This window comes from Ursus americanus, chromosome 10 (genome assembly GCF_024610735.1).
Source record: "Ursus americanus isolate L20-20 chromosome 10, mUrsAme1.1.p, whole genome shotgun sequence".
Taxonomy (NCBI): Eukaryota; Metazoa; Chordata; class Mammalia; order Carnivora; family Ursidae; genus Ursus; species Ursus americanus.
The window spans coordinates 62,987,965-63,005,831 of record NC_142136.1 but is presented as its reverse complement, the minus strand read 5'-3'; the positions used below and the strand labels follow the sequence as shown (position 1 = coordinate 63,005,831).

At 36.8% G+C, this 17,867-nt stretch overlaps 2 protein-coding genes across 8 annotated transcripts in view; one reads left to right on the top strand and one right to left on the bottom strand.

Moving 5' to 3' along the window:
• The window catches only part of SUPT20H (SPT20 homolog, SAGA complex component), a 40,909-nt gene extending 30,703 nt beyond the window's left edge, over positions 1 to 10,206 (bottom strand). Inside the window, exons 1-8 of the mRNA XM_045796930.2 lie at positions 10,100 to 10,206; positions 9,228 to 9,521; positions 8,025 to 8,150; positions 7,018 to 7,114; positions 4,422 to 4,457; positions 3,727 to 3,785; positions 3,394 to 3,460; positions 164 to 293 (exon numbers count right to left, since the gene is read on the bottom strand). Coding sequence (XP_045652886.2) covers positions 164 to 293; positions 3,394 to 3,460; positions 3,727 to 3,785; positions 4,422 to 4,457; positions 7,018 to 7,114; positions 8,025 to 8,150; positions 9,228 to 9,521; positions 10,100 to 10,206 — 916 coding nt within the window. The remainder of the gene's footprint in view (positions 1 to 163; positions 294 to 3,393; positions 3,461 to 3,726; positions 3,786 to 4,421; positions 4,458 to 7,017; positions 7,115 to 8,024; positions 8,151 to 9,227; positions 9,522 to 10,099) is intronic.
• Positions 9,231 to 17,867, top strand: part of LOC148109375 (uncharacterized) — a 540,493-nt gene continuing 531,856 nt past the window's right edge. For 6 of the 7 annotated variants that reach the window (XR_015725974.1, XR_015725971.1, XR_015725975.1 and 3 more), the window contains exons 1-2: positions 9,443 to 9,600; positions 11,850 to 11,968. The gene's annotated coding sequence lies outside the window, so the exon portion shown is untranslated. Of the gene's footprint in view, positions 9,366 to 9,442; positions 9,601 to 11,849; positions 11,969 to 17,867 lie in introns of those variants that run through there. The other variant, XR_015725973.1, reaches the window with a different exon arrangement.

Genomic DNA, 17,867 nt, shown 5'->3' with positions numbered 1-17,867 from the left:
AAAACATCGTAAAGAGGAAAATTTGGGCTCATGTTTTCTTTTATCAAGTCATCACTGATCTGAGGGACAGACCACTTAGCAGGTTAAAAAACTACTTCTGAAAGACAGCACATCCTGCCTCGCAGAGGGATTTTTGTGGCTACAGCTCTCCGAAGGTTCTTACCTGATCCATTTTTTCCCCTGAGCATCAGAGAATATCCCTCATTTCCTGGGTATAGGTTGACCACTAAACAGGACAATGTCTCTTGCATAACAAGCTTCTCTAACAAATTCACATTTCTTCTTAATTTCTGCTTTAAAAAGAGGCAGAGCTCATGAAAATAATCCAGCATAACCTTAACAAAAATGCTAGGATTTAATAAAATCAGACCTGAATTAATCTTTTAGTGCTCCTTCCACAATTATGATCCTGAATATAAGGGGAAGAGTCACAAACACTACAGCCACCAAATACAAGACACGTCTATGTAAACTCAGTTTTGGTCTATTACTACATTTTATACAAATTAGTTCAAACCACAAAGAAAAAAGTGAGCTATAAAAAATAAAAATGCTGATATATAAAATATGTATCTTTTTTTTTTTTTAAGATTTTATTTTTACTTGAGATAGAGTGAGTGCACAAGCAGGGGGGAGGGGCAGAGGGAAAGGGAGAAGCAGGCTCCGCAAGGAGCCAGACACGGGGCTCAATCCCAGGACCCTGAGACCATGACGCGAGCCAAAGGCAGACACCTAACCGACTGAGCCACCCAGGTGCCCCTAAAACATGTATCTCTGCATACAAGCAGAATATAACAAAAATATCTAAATGAGTAAAATATAAAACCATTAAGGGCAAATATACATACACATAAATAAAGAACTAGGGGTATTATCTTTAGTTGTACTGTTACTGGTGTCTACTTTTTAAAATATTTTTCTGGCATAAATTAGATCCAAACAAATTCAACAGCTCTACTTGGTTGTACTGTTAGGCTCAAAGATACCTAGCTGGTAAGAAGAAATAAGAAATTTAAGCAATTTCCTATAAATTCAATATAATAGCTCTTTTAAAACTATTTTTTTAAAGATTTTATTTATTTATTTATTTAAGAAAGGGAGCAAGTGAGAGAGAAAGCTTGAACAGGGAGGAGGAGCAGAGGGAGAGGGAGAAGCAGACTCCCCTCTGAGCCAGGAGCCTGATGCAAGGCTCAATCCCGGGACTCTGGAATAACGTCCTGAGCCAAAGGCAGACACTTAACTGACTGAACCACCTAGGCACCCCTAGAAACTACTTTGTGAAAAAAAATCATCAGGAAATATAGTACACATCCCTAAAAATCCAGTATTTTAGAAATGCATATGTTTTAAAATGAAACCCACAAATTTTATTTACAAACAATTGAGTCAATACAGTAGTTTTGCAGGATCTCAAAAAACAAACCCGAGTATTTTATATTAAACATGTATATATACAGTTATGTGCAGAGACAAATGATAAATTTATTGTAACCATGGAACAAAAACCACCAGCATTTCGAAAATTTTAAAAAAATGAACAAATCAACAATTAATTAAAAAAAAATAATTAGTGGAGGGGCACACCTGGGTGGTGCAGTTGGTTAAGCCTCTGACTGAGTTTTGGCTCAGATCATGATCTCAGGGCTGTGAGATCAAGCCCCGTGTCAGGCTCCGTACTCAGCACAGAGTTATGTCTGAGACTTTTTCCCTCTTCCTACACACCTCTCCACTCTCAATCTCTCTCTCAAAAACAAAACAAAACAAAAAAACAAAAACAAACTAAAAAAAAAAAAGATTAGTAGAGAGACACTAAAATTTTAAAGTATTTTCCAGTGTAGAGAAAACCTAACTTGACATAAGACAGAACAGTCAGATAAACTGTAACAGTACTCAATATCTCTTCAAGACAAGTTGGTTCCCACTTAGTTCTGAGGTGAACAAAAAATCAGAGGTCAGAAAATTTTTCTCTCAAAGGGCTAGACAGTACTTTAGACTTGTAGACTATGTATGGTCTGTGTTGTAAATACGTAACTCTGCTGTTGTACCTTGAAATCAGTCACAGATAAGACAAATGAATGGCTGTGGCTGGATTCCAATAAAACTTCATTTACAAAAACATGCATTGGGCTAAACTTAGCTGGCAGATAATGGTTGCCAACCCCAATTTAGAATCTTTATTTACGTATCCTTAGTTCTGTCCCTGAGGTGATGGATATGTTATACTGATTGTGGTCATAGTTTAATGGGAGTACATATGTCAAAACTTATGAAATATATACTTTACATGTGCAATTTATTGTACATCAATTATACCTCAACAAAACTGATGAGAAATGTACCATAAGATTTATTCAATACTTATCTATCATTTTCCCCATGTTAAGATTTTAAAGGCTAGATATTATTGGCATTCCACAAATTTTCTGCCTAAAAGGTAAAAATGTATTATTCTTTTTAAGAGAGAGGGCACAAGGGGCAGAGGGAGAATCTTAAGCAGGCTCTACGCAGGGCTCAATCTCACAACTGAGATCATGACCTGAGCCGAAATCAAGAGTCCAGTGCTTAACTGAGCCACCCAAACACCCTAAATAGTATTCATTTTTAGCATATGTGCTGCCATAGGAGCACAATGGTATTCATCTTTAAATTAAAGAAGCTCATAAAGCTTTTTAAGGCTCTCACAACCCCCAAATCCAAAAGATACCAAGAAATCAATTTGTTACATTTCTACTGCCCATACTTTTATACTAAATAAAAATGAGTTATGTTAACCTGGCCCTGAATTAATTTTTATGACCAAGTTCATCTTTTTTTTTTTTAAAGATTTTTTATTTATTTATTCGACAGAGATAGAGACAGCCAGCGAGAGAGGGAACACAAGCAGGGGGAGTGGGAGAGGAAGAAGCAGGCTCATAGCGGAGGAGCCTGATGTGGGGCTCGATCCCATAACGCCGGGATCATGCCCTGAGCTGAAGGCAGATGCTCAACTGCTGGGCCACCCAGGTGCCCCATGACCAAGTTCATCTTTTATTATCACACCTGAATTTCCTACATGTCCTTATAATAGCTTTAACTTTCCAGTACAAATCATCATGAGAAAATAGGAGCAAAAGATAACATATTCGGTGACTATGCTTCTTTGGGCTTCTCAAGGAAACATTTTCCATTATTTGGCAAACACTGTTCACCTCTCTTACCTAGGCAGGTCAACTCCACCCAGTGAAAGATTAGCCAAGATTATGGGTCAGCTGCAGAACTGGCTAGTCTGGCTGGAAAAGATGTTAGCTCATTCACAAAAATATAAATCATTGTCTGCTTCAAATTTAACTCCTTCAAATGTCCCTCTTCCTCCACATTTCAAAAGCAATAATAACATAAAAAATTTATACTTACCTTAACCTCAGGCTCTTTTTCACATTCTTCAATATATAAGTCATAAAGTTTTTGAAATACAGATTTTCTAAAATTTAATGAAACAAAATTATGTGACTATTACAATCATCATAAAATGAATGTTATTTTGAAATTTTCCCTAATTTTTTCCCCAATTTCCCCCAAACTGGGGGTGAAGTAGGGGTTGGATATAATAGCTGATTATCATCTTAGAAATTTCTATTGCATATAAAGTACCTCTAACATTTCTAGCACAGTGCCTAGAGGGACTGCAATAAATGGTAGCTATCATCATATTTCCAATAATCGAAGATATCAATCAAGTATTCATACCTTCCACTAGACAGGTATTTCCTTTTAGGAGGTCTCTGTCGGGCACTTTCAATGACATACTAAAAAAGAAAAGTTTATGAAAACAGTTTGCCTTTTGTTTAGTGCACGAACAGCTCTATTTTCAGTACACTTAAAACATGTGAAGACCAAAACGACTAGTCACTCAAGTCTCTGATTCATATTAAATTACACCTTGTAGGAAAAACTACTTAACTTCTAAATTTATGTTACAAACAAATGAAATTTAAACCACTAAAATTAAGCACATATCACTGCTATTTTATAAGCAAAATCATAGTTTCAGAACTTTAATTTCACAGGTAAGAATTATTCTCAAATGTTTTATGGCTGTTCAGAATATGCACAGCATATCCAATTGCAAGAACTCTATATATTTTTTAACTATCCTCCCCTTTGAGTAATTAGAAAACTTATCAAAACAGGAAAACATAATTTTATAAATTCTATGTCTTTGTTCAGTAATTTTTATTCCACACCATTATCTAAGAATTCCAAATAAGAGATGACCCAAACCTCATCACAAACTATTTTTATTTATTTATAGAAGTATATGCATAGTTATCCTAAAATTATGTTAATGTACTCCCTCGAGAACCACATACAAAAATCTCTTAAAACTGAATTTTGCTAATTAAGACAACACTACTTCAATATGTAACTTAGTCACACCTCACCTCAGCACGATCCAAAGCTAGTTCTAAAGCTTGTTGCTGTAAAAAGTAAACAGTGTATTTGGTATTAGTTATTTTCACAAAAAAATAATTTAATATAACACTTCTAGCTAAATGTTTATATGTTCTATTTTCTAAAACATGTCTAACATATTTTCCCTTATTTTATATCCAACCACCCCACTGTTATGTTCAAGATATATTACAAAGAAAAATCATGTCAGTCTTGGGCACCTGATTATGACAATAAATTACATAAAAAATGCTAAAATAGTTTTCTCTGGCTAGTGTTTATGGAGGCTGATACAGAGCCAAGGGTTGGATATAGAAACTTTTTATAAACTTCAAGTTCTTCAACATTCTAAAAGCACCATTCAGGAAAATATACAGCCATCAAGTATGCAATTAAAGTGAAGCAAAGATTAACTCTCCTAATCTGCTAGGAACCCTGAAAATTGGGGGTGCTGTTATACTGGTACCTAACACCAATTTAGAAATTCCTAATACCTTAATGCAGAGAATCTATAAGGTTTCTAGGTCAGTGCCTAGTAGAAATGCAATGAACCCTAGCTATCATTACCATGTTTCAACTTTAAGATACCATCAACTGTAAGTATGCATCAATATCCTAGGTAATATTAAGAAAAAACTACAGCCAATTATAATTTCAAGATGTCCTTAATTGTAGACTCATTAACTTAATAATATTAAAATATAAAAGAAAATACATCTAGAATTAATGAAATAATAGTTTAATTACCGCACACAGGGCTTGAGAATATGTAATAGATATATATAGATATATATCTCTCTCTATATATATATATCTACATAGAGAAATATATATATAGAGATATATATGTCTATATACACTTATATAGATATATATAGAAAGAGATATATACACATATATATATAATATATAATAGATTCCCACCCTTCATCCATTTCTTTGAGACCCTTTTATCAAGGCAAGAGAAGGAAGAAGGTAAGCTCTGTCTTCCTCATTTGTAAAACTTTCTCATGTAATGACATCTAAGAATAAAAATGCTAGGTTTTAAATAAGCAAATTTAACACCAATGATCTCTTTCTAATTTTGTGGTTTGGGTACCATATAGTGTTACAGTATTTTTCATTCACAACAATAGTCACCTGTAATTTTTAATTCCATTAAGAGGCAGAGAACTTTCATTTTTTATTAACAAGGGCCTACATTTTTCTGTTTTATTTTGTAGACTCCAGTAATTCTACCTACTAAATTCCATGGGGTAAAAACTATCACCCACCCAAATCCCAAAGAACGCAATGGGAGAAATATTGCCAGCCTTTGGAAATCATGGAAATGTTTAAGTGACCCTGCCACCCTAGTCCTAGGGATGGAGAATTCATATGAATTCTTTTAGATTGCAATTTAAAAAAAAAAAAAAGACACTCACATTACCAAACATCTAAAATGTAAAAGTGAAAAAAGCCTGAAATATACCATCATTTCAAAAAAGTTCCGTTAAAATAAATTTATACCAATTTAATTTATGAAAATAATCTTAGGAGCAGAGATTCCTAATGAAACTGGTTCCCAGGAATCAAGATGAGATTCTTCAATATAAACCATTTTCCAGCACAAAACTATAACTCTAGATATGCCCTTTTAATATATAAGGTTCTTTTATTTTTGTCACAAAAAATCTTAAAATAAGTTTATATAAAAAATTATAATAAACACAATCAAATGTATACTCTAAGACAATTGGCTATTGTGAGTCTTCTTAAGTAAATAAATGTCTCATCTTCTGAAATCAAAACTTCAAAAGCTCTAGTGAGATATAACTGCTTATGTTTATACATATCATTTATTCACTACCTCCCTCTAACACCTAAGAGGGAAGTGATAGTTAATATGGGTGCAAAATGTAAGTTGAGGTCAGCACCTCATTGTGACAGCTCTACTTTTAGCAGGGCATTGGTGGATAGGCAAGATCAGAAGAGCGGATACATGTTTTCAAAGATTTATTCAGCACCGCGGTCAGTGTTTATTTTTTCATTGTTAAATGGTGCTGCTTCTTTCAAACACAATAAAGTGATTTTTCTCCCCTTTGTCTTTAAATTTTTTCATGGCAAAAGGTAAATGCCCAGTCCCAAGTTTTTTTAATGACTCTAAGTTAGTGAACAGAAATGTGCCATTAGAAGGCTAACATTGACGCTGCTTAGCAGGTTACACTTGTTTTTAAACTTAAAAAAAAAAAATCTAAATTTAGAGGAACTTTAAAATATGAAAAACCTGTGCCCCCTCCCATTTGTATTTATATCCATCCTCCTTGCCAGTGATTTGACTTTGGCAAGTGAAGTAAATATTTTTTAATGCTTTACAAACATAAGGACAACTTATCTTTTTTAAGTTAGACATAATTATAACATGAAGTAAGAGAGGAGTCCCCTATTTTCCAGAGAGGATTTTGCAGGTGACTGATTAGTAATTTCCCAGATAGGGTAACTTAAGCATACATGAGTATTTCTGTACCTGTGATACAGATATTTTTATAGAGATAAAGGAAGAGAACACTCTGAAACACAAATAAGAACATATGAGCTATAGCTTACCATTGTGGTATAAAACAGGGGTCCAAAAAGAAGAGAGAACTTATTTGCGTTGATGAAGAGGGGTGAAAACCATGTCTTTAATATCGATCTTATAGCGCTAAAAAAGCAAAAACAACAAAACCCCCACATTAACAGAAAGCTATTAAGAGAAATCAGATTTTTTGTTATTAAGGAAAATTACTTAAGAAATAGAAATTTTTGAACATATTTTTAAATAATCAGAAACAATAAAAATCATGTCACCGTCTTTCCAATTGTTGAAAAGTACAATTTTAACTAGGTAGGGTAAAATAAAGTTTGCAAATTAGAATCATTACTCGCTTTCTTCAAAATATCTAATATCCAGGAGAGAAAAGAATACATGTCTTCACACTTCTCCTCTCCATCACCACTGTTGCTACTGTCATTGTTCCTATGGATTATTTTAACAATCTCTCCACTAACCTTTGTCACTGTACAGTTCACTTTACAAATCATACATTTCATCATACCTGCTGATAAAAGTCCTCTAAAGATATTCTCCCAAATATCCCAAGCTACATTTTGCAGATACAGCTCCACTCCCTCTAGCCGCTCCCCTCTTCAAGCAAACTGGATACACTGCCGAAGAATCTTCTTCCTCTAACACATGGGTTCTCACCCTAGCTGCACAACAGAATAACCTGGGAAGCTTTAAAAAGTGGTATATTCATGCCCTACCTTCCAGTGATTCTGATTTACTGGTCTGGATTAGGGCCAAGGGATCAGCATTTTTTGAAATCTCCAGGTGATGCAAAGGCTAATTTTACCTAACCCCCTCTAACTTGTGTGTCTATACACCACTAAGCTATAAAAACCACATCCTCAAGTGACAGGAAACACTATTCTCTACATGAAATTGTTTTTTGTTTTTGGTGAACCCAAAGCTTAGGTTTTGCCAGTTTGGGTTTAAGAAACAAACAAGAACAAAAAATAACAGGCACCATCCAAGTTCCAGGAATAATAATTTAAAAAGACATTAATCCTACCTTCCAACAGTTCGTAGATTTAATGAGTTTAAGTTAAGGTGAAAATTTCTGACCACTGAATCTGAAGATGAAGGTACGCCAGATACAGGCAAAACGTTGATGACTTTAAAATTAGATCTCCCGTCACTAAATTGGGGAGGGGGATGGGAAGAGGAAGGCTTCGCAACTTTAAATTATTTAAGTATTACAGACAAAAACCATTAACTACGTATACAATTTACAAACCAAACATAAATCCTGCATACAGGATTTACCAGAATCCTGTGAAAAAACCATTGTAATTATCGTCTCCATTCTACAAAATAAGGCACTCAAAACAAAGACTTTCCCAAGATCACACAAGACTGGAATTCGGACCTCTTTCAATTTTTAATCTTAGAGTCTTTCTACTAAAGCTTACGACCTTCATGCCATTCAATCCAGCACTCGTTTCTAAATTTTAAAAAGCAATGCATTTAAAATTCAGATTCTGCTCAGACTAACGTACACCTTTTTTTCTTAATTTTGATCTAACTTCATATCATGGTTCTCAACCTTAGTACACTATATTCAAACTAACGCCGAAAACCTTGCTAATCACTATTTTCCTACCAGAGACTTTAATGTATGGTACTCAAGAAAACGCAGCCCCTCCTGATGCGATGGTTACAGGAGATGGCTTCCAGAAACAGCTAACTCTTTTATTTCTTAACTCCCGGTAAACCACGGCGAGGATCAATTAATTAATCCAACTGTAAAACTCGCATCCGATTCCACTGCTTTTCCTGATCGACCTGACTCTTCAACTGTTCCAGTGTTGTTGTTTTTGAAGCAATTAGGCTTTACCAACATAACGTCACAACTCAACAGCAAGGCGAACAGCCTTTACTCAATATGGATACCAAGAAAACCTCCCCCCAAAAGGCGCTCCGCGAAATTCTTGGGAATTTCCGTAAATACCTGCACCGGGAATCCAAAAGGCAAAACTACAACGAAAAGCGTTGATTGGAAACACTGCGAGAAGCAACTGAGGCGACTACGAGGGGTGCGGGGGCTCAGCCCAGCCCGCCCCCGTCTTAAACACCTTCCTCCTGCGGGATTCCCAGCTCTGGAAAGCCGCGAAGAGCCACTCGGGAAGACGCTCGCTCACCTCTGACCCCGGCCAAGATCTCGCGCGCCTAACCGTCCGCTGGGGGCTCCCCACTCCCACCAGCCACCGCCCACCTGTGCGGAACGCCGCCGCGCTGGGCCTCATGACCGCGCCCCTGGCTCGGCCGGAAAGCGACGTGCGGGCAAGGGCCCCGCGCTGCAGGTTGCAAGTTCCCTCTGTACGACCCCTCGAGGAACCGTCGCAATTCTGCGGTAGGCCTGTTCCGGCGTGCGCACTTCCGACCCGCGCGCTGGGCGGGGCGAGCTGGGGACGGCTGGCGGAAGAGGTGGAGTTGGGAGGGTCGGGTAGCGCTCGGGAGGCTTGCGCGCCAAGGGCTGCTTGTCGCCGGGGCCGGTCCCCACAAAGCCCTTGGGGATTGAGGCCCGGCAGGGGGCGGAGCCCACAAGCTCCTTCACGGGCCCGGCATGCAGCTCCGTAAAAACCGAGGTAGGATGTGGCTGTTTGGTGGGTAGAGTGCCCTTCTGAATTTCTAGAGTGAAAGAAACTTGGAACGAGCTTTTATTGCTCAGCCCGTCCAAATGGAAAGGGAACGTCACTGTTTCTATAGTTACTAGTCCAAGCCATTCAGTCCTCGATAGTATATATCAAATGCCAATGAATTTAATGTTTAAAAAATTCCAAAAAAACAAACAGAAACAACCTCATTGGGGGCGCCTGGGTGGCGCAGTCGTTGGGCATCTCCCTTCGGCTCAGGGCGTGATCCTGGCGTTATGGGATCGAGCCCCACATCAGGCTCCTCTGCTGGGAGCCTGCTTCTTCCTGTCCCACTCCCCCTGCTTGTGTTCCCTCTCTCGCTGGCTGTCTCTGTCAAATAAATAAACAAAATCTTAAAAAAAAAAAAAAAAAAGAAAGGAAGAAAGAAAGAAAGAAAGAAAGAACCTCACTGAAGAGTTCTAACAATTCAGAAAAAGAATAACCAGCATACGTTCCGATGTCTAATTGTAGTTCTGCACCTTTAAACAACTTTGGTTGTTGGGTATAAGCTTTATCCTTATTATTGAGATGAGATTCACAGAACATAAAATGAAACATTTTACGAGTATAATTCAGTAGCATTTAGTACCTTCATGATGTTGTGCAACCACCAACTCTAATTCCAAAACATTTTTATAACCCGCGTTAAGTATTTACTCTCCATTTTCCTCTCTCTTAGACCTTAGCAGACACCAATTACTTTCAGAGTCTTTAGATTTACCTAATCTGGATATTTCACAAAAATGGAATATGTGACCTTTTTTGTTTCTGTCTTCTTTCACTTAGCATAATGTTTTCCAGGTCCATCCACCTTGTAGCAAGTATCGGTACTTAATTCCTTTTAATGGCTTATATTCTGTTCCATTGTATGTATATACCATAGTTTTATGCATTGGTCCATTGATGGCCATTTGGGTTATTTACACCTTTGGACTATTGTGTATAGTGCTGCTCTGAATAGTTGTGTGGAAGTATTTGAGTCCTGTTTTCAATTGGGGGGAGGGTAATATACCCTAAAAGAAAACCAGAGCTTGACATAGTTCAAGTGGTAAAAACAGATTTTATTCAGGAACTATTGCAAAAGAGGGAAAGAGACCTCAGTATAGAACTGGGCTCAATTCCAAATATACAGCATGAACAAGCAGTCATTTATAGCCAAGGAGCAGACTTGGAGGGCAGTGGATGGAAGTTTCTTAACAGGAAATAATAGGGGTCGGGGCATTCTGGCTAAACTGACTTGTTGGGCTTCTGGCAGAAGGCAGATCAGGGTGATCAGACACCAAGGGTGGGGACCAAGAGTTTGATCAGATACTGAAGGTGATCTGATATCCAGGTGGATCCAGATACACAGTTCTCTGTAAACTGACTTAGGATTCTGGCTACAACTGGTTGATACATGTCCCACAAATTAGACTAAAGCCGTGGAGAGAGCTTGTCAAATACCTAGGAGTGGAATTGCTGGGTCGTATGGGTAATTCTACTCTTAAATATTTGAGAAATTGATAAAACTATTTTCCACAGTAGCTGAGACATTTTACATACTAACAGCAATCAATATGTGGTGGTTGCAGTTTCTCCACATACTCACCAAATTTCTTCTTTTTAAAAAATTATAGTCATCCTAGTAGGTATGAAATAGTATCTTGTGCTTTTCATTTGTGTTTTCCTAAGGCTAGTGATGTTGCACATCTTTTCTTGTCCGTGTTGGCCATTTGTATATCTTTGGAGAACTGTCTATTCAAGTCCTTTGCCTGTTTTTTAATTGGGTTGTCTTTGTTGTTTAAGTTATGAGTTCTTTCTGTATTCTGGATACTAGACCCTGGTCAGATATATGATTTGCAAATATTTTCTTCCATTCTGTAGGTTGTCTTTTCACTTTCTTGCTAATGTCCTTTGATATACAAACTTAAATTTTTGATGAAGCCTGGTTTATTTTTCCTCTTATGGCTTGTGCTTTTGGTGTCGTACTTAAAAACCCATTGCCAAATCCAAATTCATAAGGATTGTCAAAAACCAAACTCTGCACACTGAGTAAAATAAAACAGAAAGATGAGTTTATTGCAATGGTTTTGACCTGTAAACTGGGAAATTTAAGACTAAGAGAGCAATGAGTTTCAAGTTAAGAGGTGTTTATGGGGTAAACATGGAAGTTATTTGGCTTTTCCAGTTGATTGATTGCTTGGTTTTCTTATTCATCTCAGGGTAGCTGAGTCAGAGAAAAAAGAAAGTCCAAAGATGGCTTGAACAGACTTGGCATTTGGTGGTATCACTGTTCTGGGCTGATTTCTGAGAGGAGCCATAAGTTACTGCAATTTGTCAGGTAAGGCTGAGCTTTGTTTTTCTTTAATGTGCATGCGTTGGCCAATACCATTTTGTCCCCATCGTAAGTGAGTCCATTTTAATTTTGATTCTATAGGATTTACCCCTAGGATTTCTTATAAGAGTTTTATGATTTTAGCTCTTATATTTAAGTCATTGATTCACTTTCAGTTAGTTTTTGTATGTGTTATGTAATAGGGATTTCATTTCATTCTTTTGCATGTAGTCCCAGAACAGTTTGTTGAAGAGACTTCTTACTCCCCATGAATGGTCTTGACCTCCATATCAAAAATCAATTTGCCATACATGTATGGGCTTGTTTCTGGACTGTTAATTCCACTCCATCGGTCTATATGTCTATCCTGTGTCAGTGTAGGTATCCCCTGCTTTTCAAAAGTTTGTGTTAATGCCACTTTGCTTTTACAAAAGACCTATGTTAGTACCTGTTTTCATTAATTGAGAGAAATCTGAAAAGGACTTTTGCTTTTATGATAAGAGATTAAAAGAGAAAAAAAGCGTTCAGCATTTGTTTTGTAGTGAGCCTTTATAGAGGCAGCATGCACCCTGAGCAGCAAGAGTGGCACAACCAAGCTCTTTCCCTGGGAACTACATCTCAGTATCAAGGCACCATAGCTTTGCACTGTGTCTGTGAGCATCTGTGCTTAATCTTGATTTATGTTGTGCATCCATTAGCAAGATGTGCCCTAAAATATCAGAAAAGCCTGAGAGATTGTTTTTTGGGTCTGAGAATATTAAAGAAATTTTCCATGTAAATTAATGTTAATTGCTTCTTCACTCTATGCCACTTCAGTTTATAAAATGTTTCATAGGAACTCTATTTTTGGATAGCAGGAAGAAATCTGTACCATACTGTTTTGATTACTGTAGCTTTGTAGTAAGTTCTAAAATGGGGAAGTATAAGTCCTCCAGTTTTCTTCTTCTTTTCTAGTGTTGTTTTGTCTACCTTGCAACTGTATATGAATTTGAGGAGCAGCTTTTCCATTTTTGCAAAAAGGCCACTAGGAGTTTGCTAGGTATTGTATTGAATCAGTAGATCCCTTTGACAAGTATTGGTGTGTTAAATATTCAGTCTTCCAATTCATGAGCATGATGTCTTTCCATTTATTTAGGTCGTCTTTAATTTTTTTCAGCAATGTTTTGTGGTTTTCGGTGCATAAACTTTTCATCTCCTTAAGTTTATTCCTAGGTATTTCATCTTTTTGAATGCCAGCTTAGTCTGCTTTGGTTGCTATAACAAAATACTGGGTGTCTTAAACAACAGAAATTTCTTTCTTACAGCTCTGGAGACTAGGAATCCAAGATCAAGGCCAATTTGGTTTCTGGTGAGAGTTTTCTCCCTGGCTTGTAGATAGCTGCCTTATCACTTTGTCCTTCCATAATGGGCAGGGAGAGAAAGAAAGGGAGACAGAGTGTACACTGGTGTCTATTCTTATAAGGATACTAATCTATCATAAGGGCGCTACCCTTTTGACCTCATTTAACCTTAAATTACTTTCTTATTGGCATTCTCTCAAAAACAATCACATTGGAGATTAGGGCTTCAACATATGGATTTGGGGGGGACACAATTCAGTCCATAGCAGATGGTATTATAAATAGAATTATTGTTTAATTTTCTTTTTGGGTTATTCATTGTTGGTGTATTTTTAAAAAAACACATTTTTTGAGTGTTGATCTTGTATTCTGCAAATTTGCCAAACTTATTTATTTGCTCTAATATTGTGTGTGCATGTGTACCTGTGTATGTTCTTTCGAGTTTCTATATATAGGATCATAGCATCTGTTAATTGAGGTAGTTTTACTTCTTCCTTACAATTTGGATGCCTTTTATTTCTCTCCCTTGTCTGATTGCTTTGGCTAGGGTCATTCTTTCATTTTAATGAATTGGCTCATGCAATTGTTAAAGCTGGCAAGTGTGAAATTTGTAGGGCAGGGTGATAGGCTGAAAACTCAGGCAGGAGTTGATGTGCAGTCTGGAGACAGAATTTGTTCTTTTCTGAGAAACCTCAGTTTTTGCTGTAAAGGCCTTTTTGTATTATCAGGGTTGATAGAAAAAGGGCTGCCCATATCATCAAGTGTAATCTTCTTTATTTAGAATCAATTGTAGATGAAAAACACATGTACAGAATTCTTTTCACAGTAACACCTGAATTAGTGTTTGATTAAATAGGTGGGTAGCAAAGTTGACACACAAAACCAAACATCACACCGAGGGTGATAGATAGTTTTATTAGTTCAGTTTTTTAAATTAAAAAATTCACATTTCTCATGGCTTCAGTTTGGGTAAAATATACTTCCCCCACCCTCGTGACTTTGTGTTTTGCCATATGACTTGCTTTGGCCGATGGAATATGAGTGGATGTAACATATGTCCACTCGTGGGGAAACTAGATGTGGTCTTGGAGAGAAGGGAAAGGCATGTATATTCTGAATCCTTTGGCTTTGCGTGTATGTGTATGTATTTGTGTGTATGTGTTTCTGCAGGCAAGGATATAGTGTCCAGCTTGAAATGGCTCCTACTGGCAAAAGAAGATATACTTGGAGCAACAAGGACAATTAAAAAGTGTGTGACTGCAATGGATTGAAACTCATTAAATATTTTAAAAATAACATGAATTCTTAATATTGCTTAAAAAAAACCTCCCTAGTCACATTGAAGATTGCTAGGACATCAATTCATTATTCTGAAATTAGTAAATAATGGTTAAAAAAACAAAACAATTAACTTGCTTTTCCTGCATAAACTGGGAGTTCAGAGTAACCAAATTGCTGATGAAGAAAAACTTTTTTATGGAAAAAGTCCAATGAATAAATGAGGGAGGAATGATATAATATCACCGTTTTGCAACCCATAATAAAATGTTTTTAAGAAATAATACATCCAGTTCCACATGTAAGGAGCTTGGAAGTTGATATTCCATCCTAACAATAAGTAAAAAGTTGAACAAACTGAAAAATCGGCAACTCTTCTTAGATCTGCAAGAGAAGTGAGGTCATAGGGCACATACTGCCCACCAAATAGAGAGACTGACACGTGAATATAGAATCACAATTTATTGGAGCAGCAACCTCCATGGGAACCAGTGCCAGGGTAGGGAAGTCTGAACTGCAACTGATGAATTGCTGGAGGCTCAGTGTGGGCAATTCTGACACTTAAAAACTCCAGGGGGACTGAGGCAGCCCCCACACTTTTGTAAGTTTATGCCTCCAAGAACTCTGCCAGGTTCTCACAGTAAATACCAGAGAAAAATCTTGTACTCAGACAGGAGGAGAGGAAAAGGAGCCATCTAAAATAAACCAGAGTACTCTTCTTCTTAGTAAGGCTTGCCTTCAGAGGAAACTAGTTAACCAGAGTCTAACTTGTTAGGGTTTTATCAGAGCCTACATGACCTGGGGGAAAGCAAATACTTAACTCTAGCCCACTTTAGCCATCCTGTCCTACATATGAGAGGAAGGGGGGGGAAACTGAGAAGCACTTGTGAAGTTCATGGTTCAGAGGAATAGGCTCACCGAAAGACTGAGACCTACATGAGACTGTAGAATGCTTCACCTCCCCTAAATCTCACTACTACATTATGAAAGGCCTGTTTACAACAGTTCCTTTTATGTGTCTAGCTATCAAGAAAAAACTACAAGACATTCCAGAAGACAAAAAACATAGTTTGAGGAGACAAAGCAAGCATCAGAACCAGACATTGCATGGATATTGGAATTATCAGATTGGGACTTTAAAACTATGATTAAATGCTGAGGGCTCTAAGGGATAACGTAGACAGCATGCAAGAGGAGGTGGACAATATAAGCATAGAAATGAAAGTCCTAGCACCAAAAATAAATGTTAGAGATCAAAAAAATATATAAAAGAAATGAACGCCTTTGATGGGCCTATTAGACTGGACATGGCTGTGGAAATAATAACTAATGTTTGCCAAGTAACCATCAGGTGGAAGGTTGAAAGGGAACTTTATAAAAAATGGATCAGGCTGACAATACTTGATCAATCTTAATAGTACTGCAAGTGAGATGATCAAGTATTATGTACCTCCTGATGTGATTCACTTCATACTGTTACTATTTATGAAATATTTTCACAAAACCAGAAATTGAATCTAAATCTAATGAAGCCTCCAGATCTAACTACCAGTTTACTTGAAAAAAGAGGCACAGAGTAACATGTTAAGGAACACCATGATAATAGAATCTACCCAGTACGTAATGTGGTAACCACTGTAGGAAAATGGGATGTAAACTGGCTATGTTAACTGTTATGGGCTGAATCTTGTCCCCCAAAAATTCTATGCTGAAGCTCGAACCCCTAGTACCTCAGAATGTGACTATATTTATAGAGTCTTTAAAGAGGTGATTAAGTTAAATGAAGCTATTAAGATGGACCCTGATCCAGTATGATGGATACCCTTATAAAAAGAGGTTAGGGCACATAGACACCAGAGATAAGAGCACACCAAATCTAGTATTTTGTTATGGCAGCCCTAGCAAACTAGTACAATAGCAGTAGGTGGAATAATGATTTTTTGGTTATAAGAATAACAAAAATGAACCTTATCTGTTAGAGGTACAAAATGTAGTGTTTACAGGTAAAATTATGAATTTTGGGATCTGGCTAAAAATACTTAAAAAGTACATGGCAGATGAAATAAGAATGGCAAATTTTGGATAATTATTGAAACCGCGTAAGAGGTATTAAAGTGCATTTTATCTCCACTAAATACCTGTTGGATCTGTCGTCTCCTCTCTTACGGTGTCACTTCCATGGCTCTCATCCCGGTTCACTGTACTCTTACCTGGATGGCTGTGGGTCCTTCTTTTTAGGTCCTTGCTTCCTTTCTCATCCTGGGTCTCCCTCTGCTAGCTTTGGTCATGTTGTTGCTAAAGTTGTCTTTTTTTTCTCTTAACTTTTTAAAGAAAGTTGGACAGATAATATACGAACATGAAGCAGTGCAAAAATGTATAACAATAGAAAAGTGAGTCTATCATTGTGGCACAATTTGTGGTAGCACAGATGTAGAAGGAACCAAATTTCCATCAAAAGGTAACCCGAGTAAACCGGGGTAAGGCCACATAATGGAGTAATCTGTGGCCCTAAAAAGGAATGAAGAGTATATCTGTCTATAGCATATATTGTTGTGTGAAGAAAGCGCCACACCTATAATGAGACCTGTTTCCTTTTAGTGGGAAAGTAGAGCACAACCTGGCAGTAATAGTGTTTGTGGCTTCTGGATTAGTCATTGTTTCTAGGTATTTCAGTGGACAGTGGTAGGAAATAAATATAAGTATAAATAAAATAAAACAAATATATTGACATACATCATGAAATTTATGGACATTCCAACTTAAATACAGTATTTTGGGTTTTTATTTAACCTCTTTATCTTATTTGTGTATAGCCTTTCTCCCACAGTGAAAATGCTGGTCCACAAGTGCACCAGAATAATGACTCATTGCTTTATCCTACATTACATTTGCAATTGTCTCAGAATAACAACATCAAAACTACCATCAACAATATGATCACTGTAACATTTAAAGATTTTTTGTAAGATTTTTTTTTGTTCTTAGAGTCTATACTATAAAAAAATACATATATAAATTCTGTTTTAAAAAATATTTGAAATAATTTCTTTTAGGTTGGTTATGTTTTGCTTTTGTTTTTAGGAATTGATTTTTTTATGATTTACTTTTATAAGAATGTGAAATAAATATATGATTACATATTAAATCTACAAAATTAGGTGAAGCTCAGCAACTCTAGCTTCTATTCCAGTTCCCTCATCCTGTTCCACCTTCCCTATATTGTTAAGCAATATATTTTAGTTTAATATAGTTACTATATGTATGTATGTTACACATGTGTGTAGTTA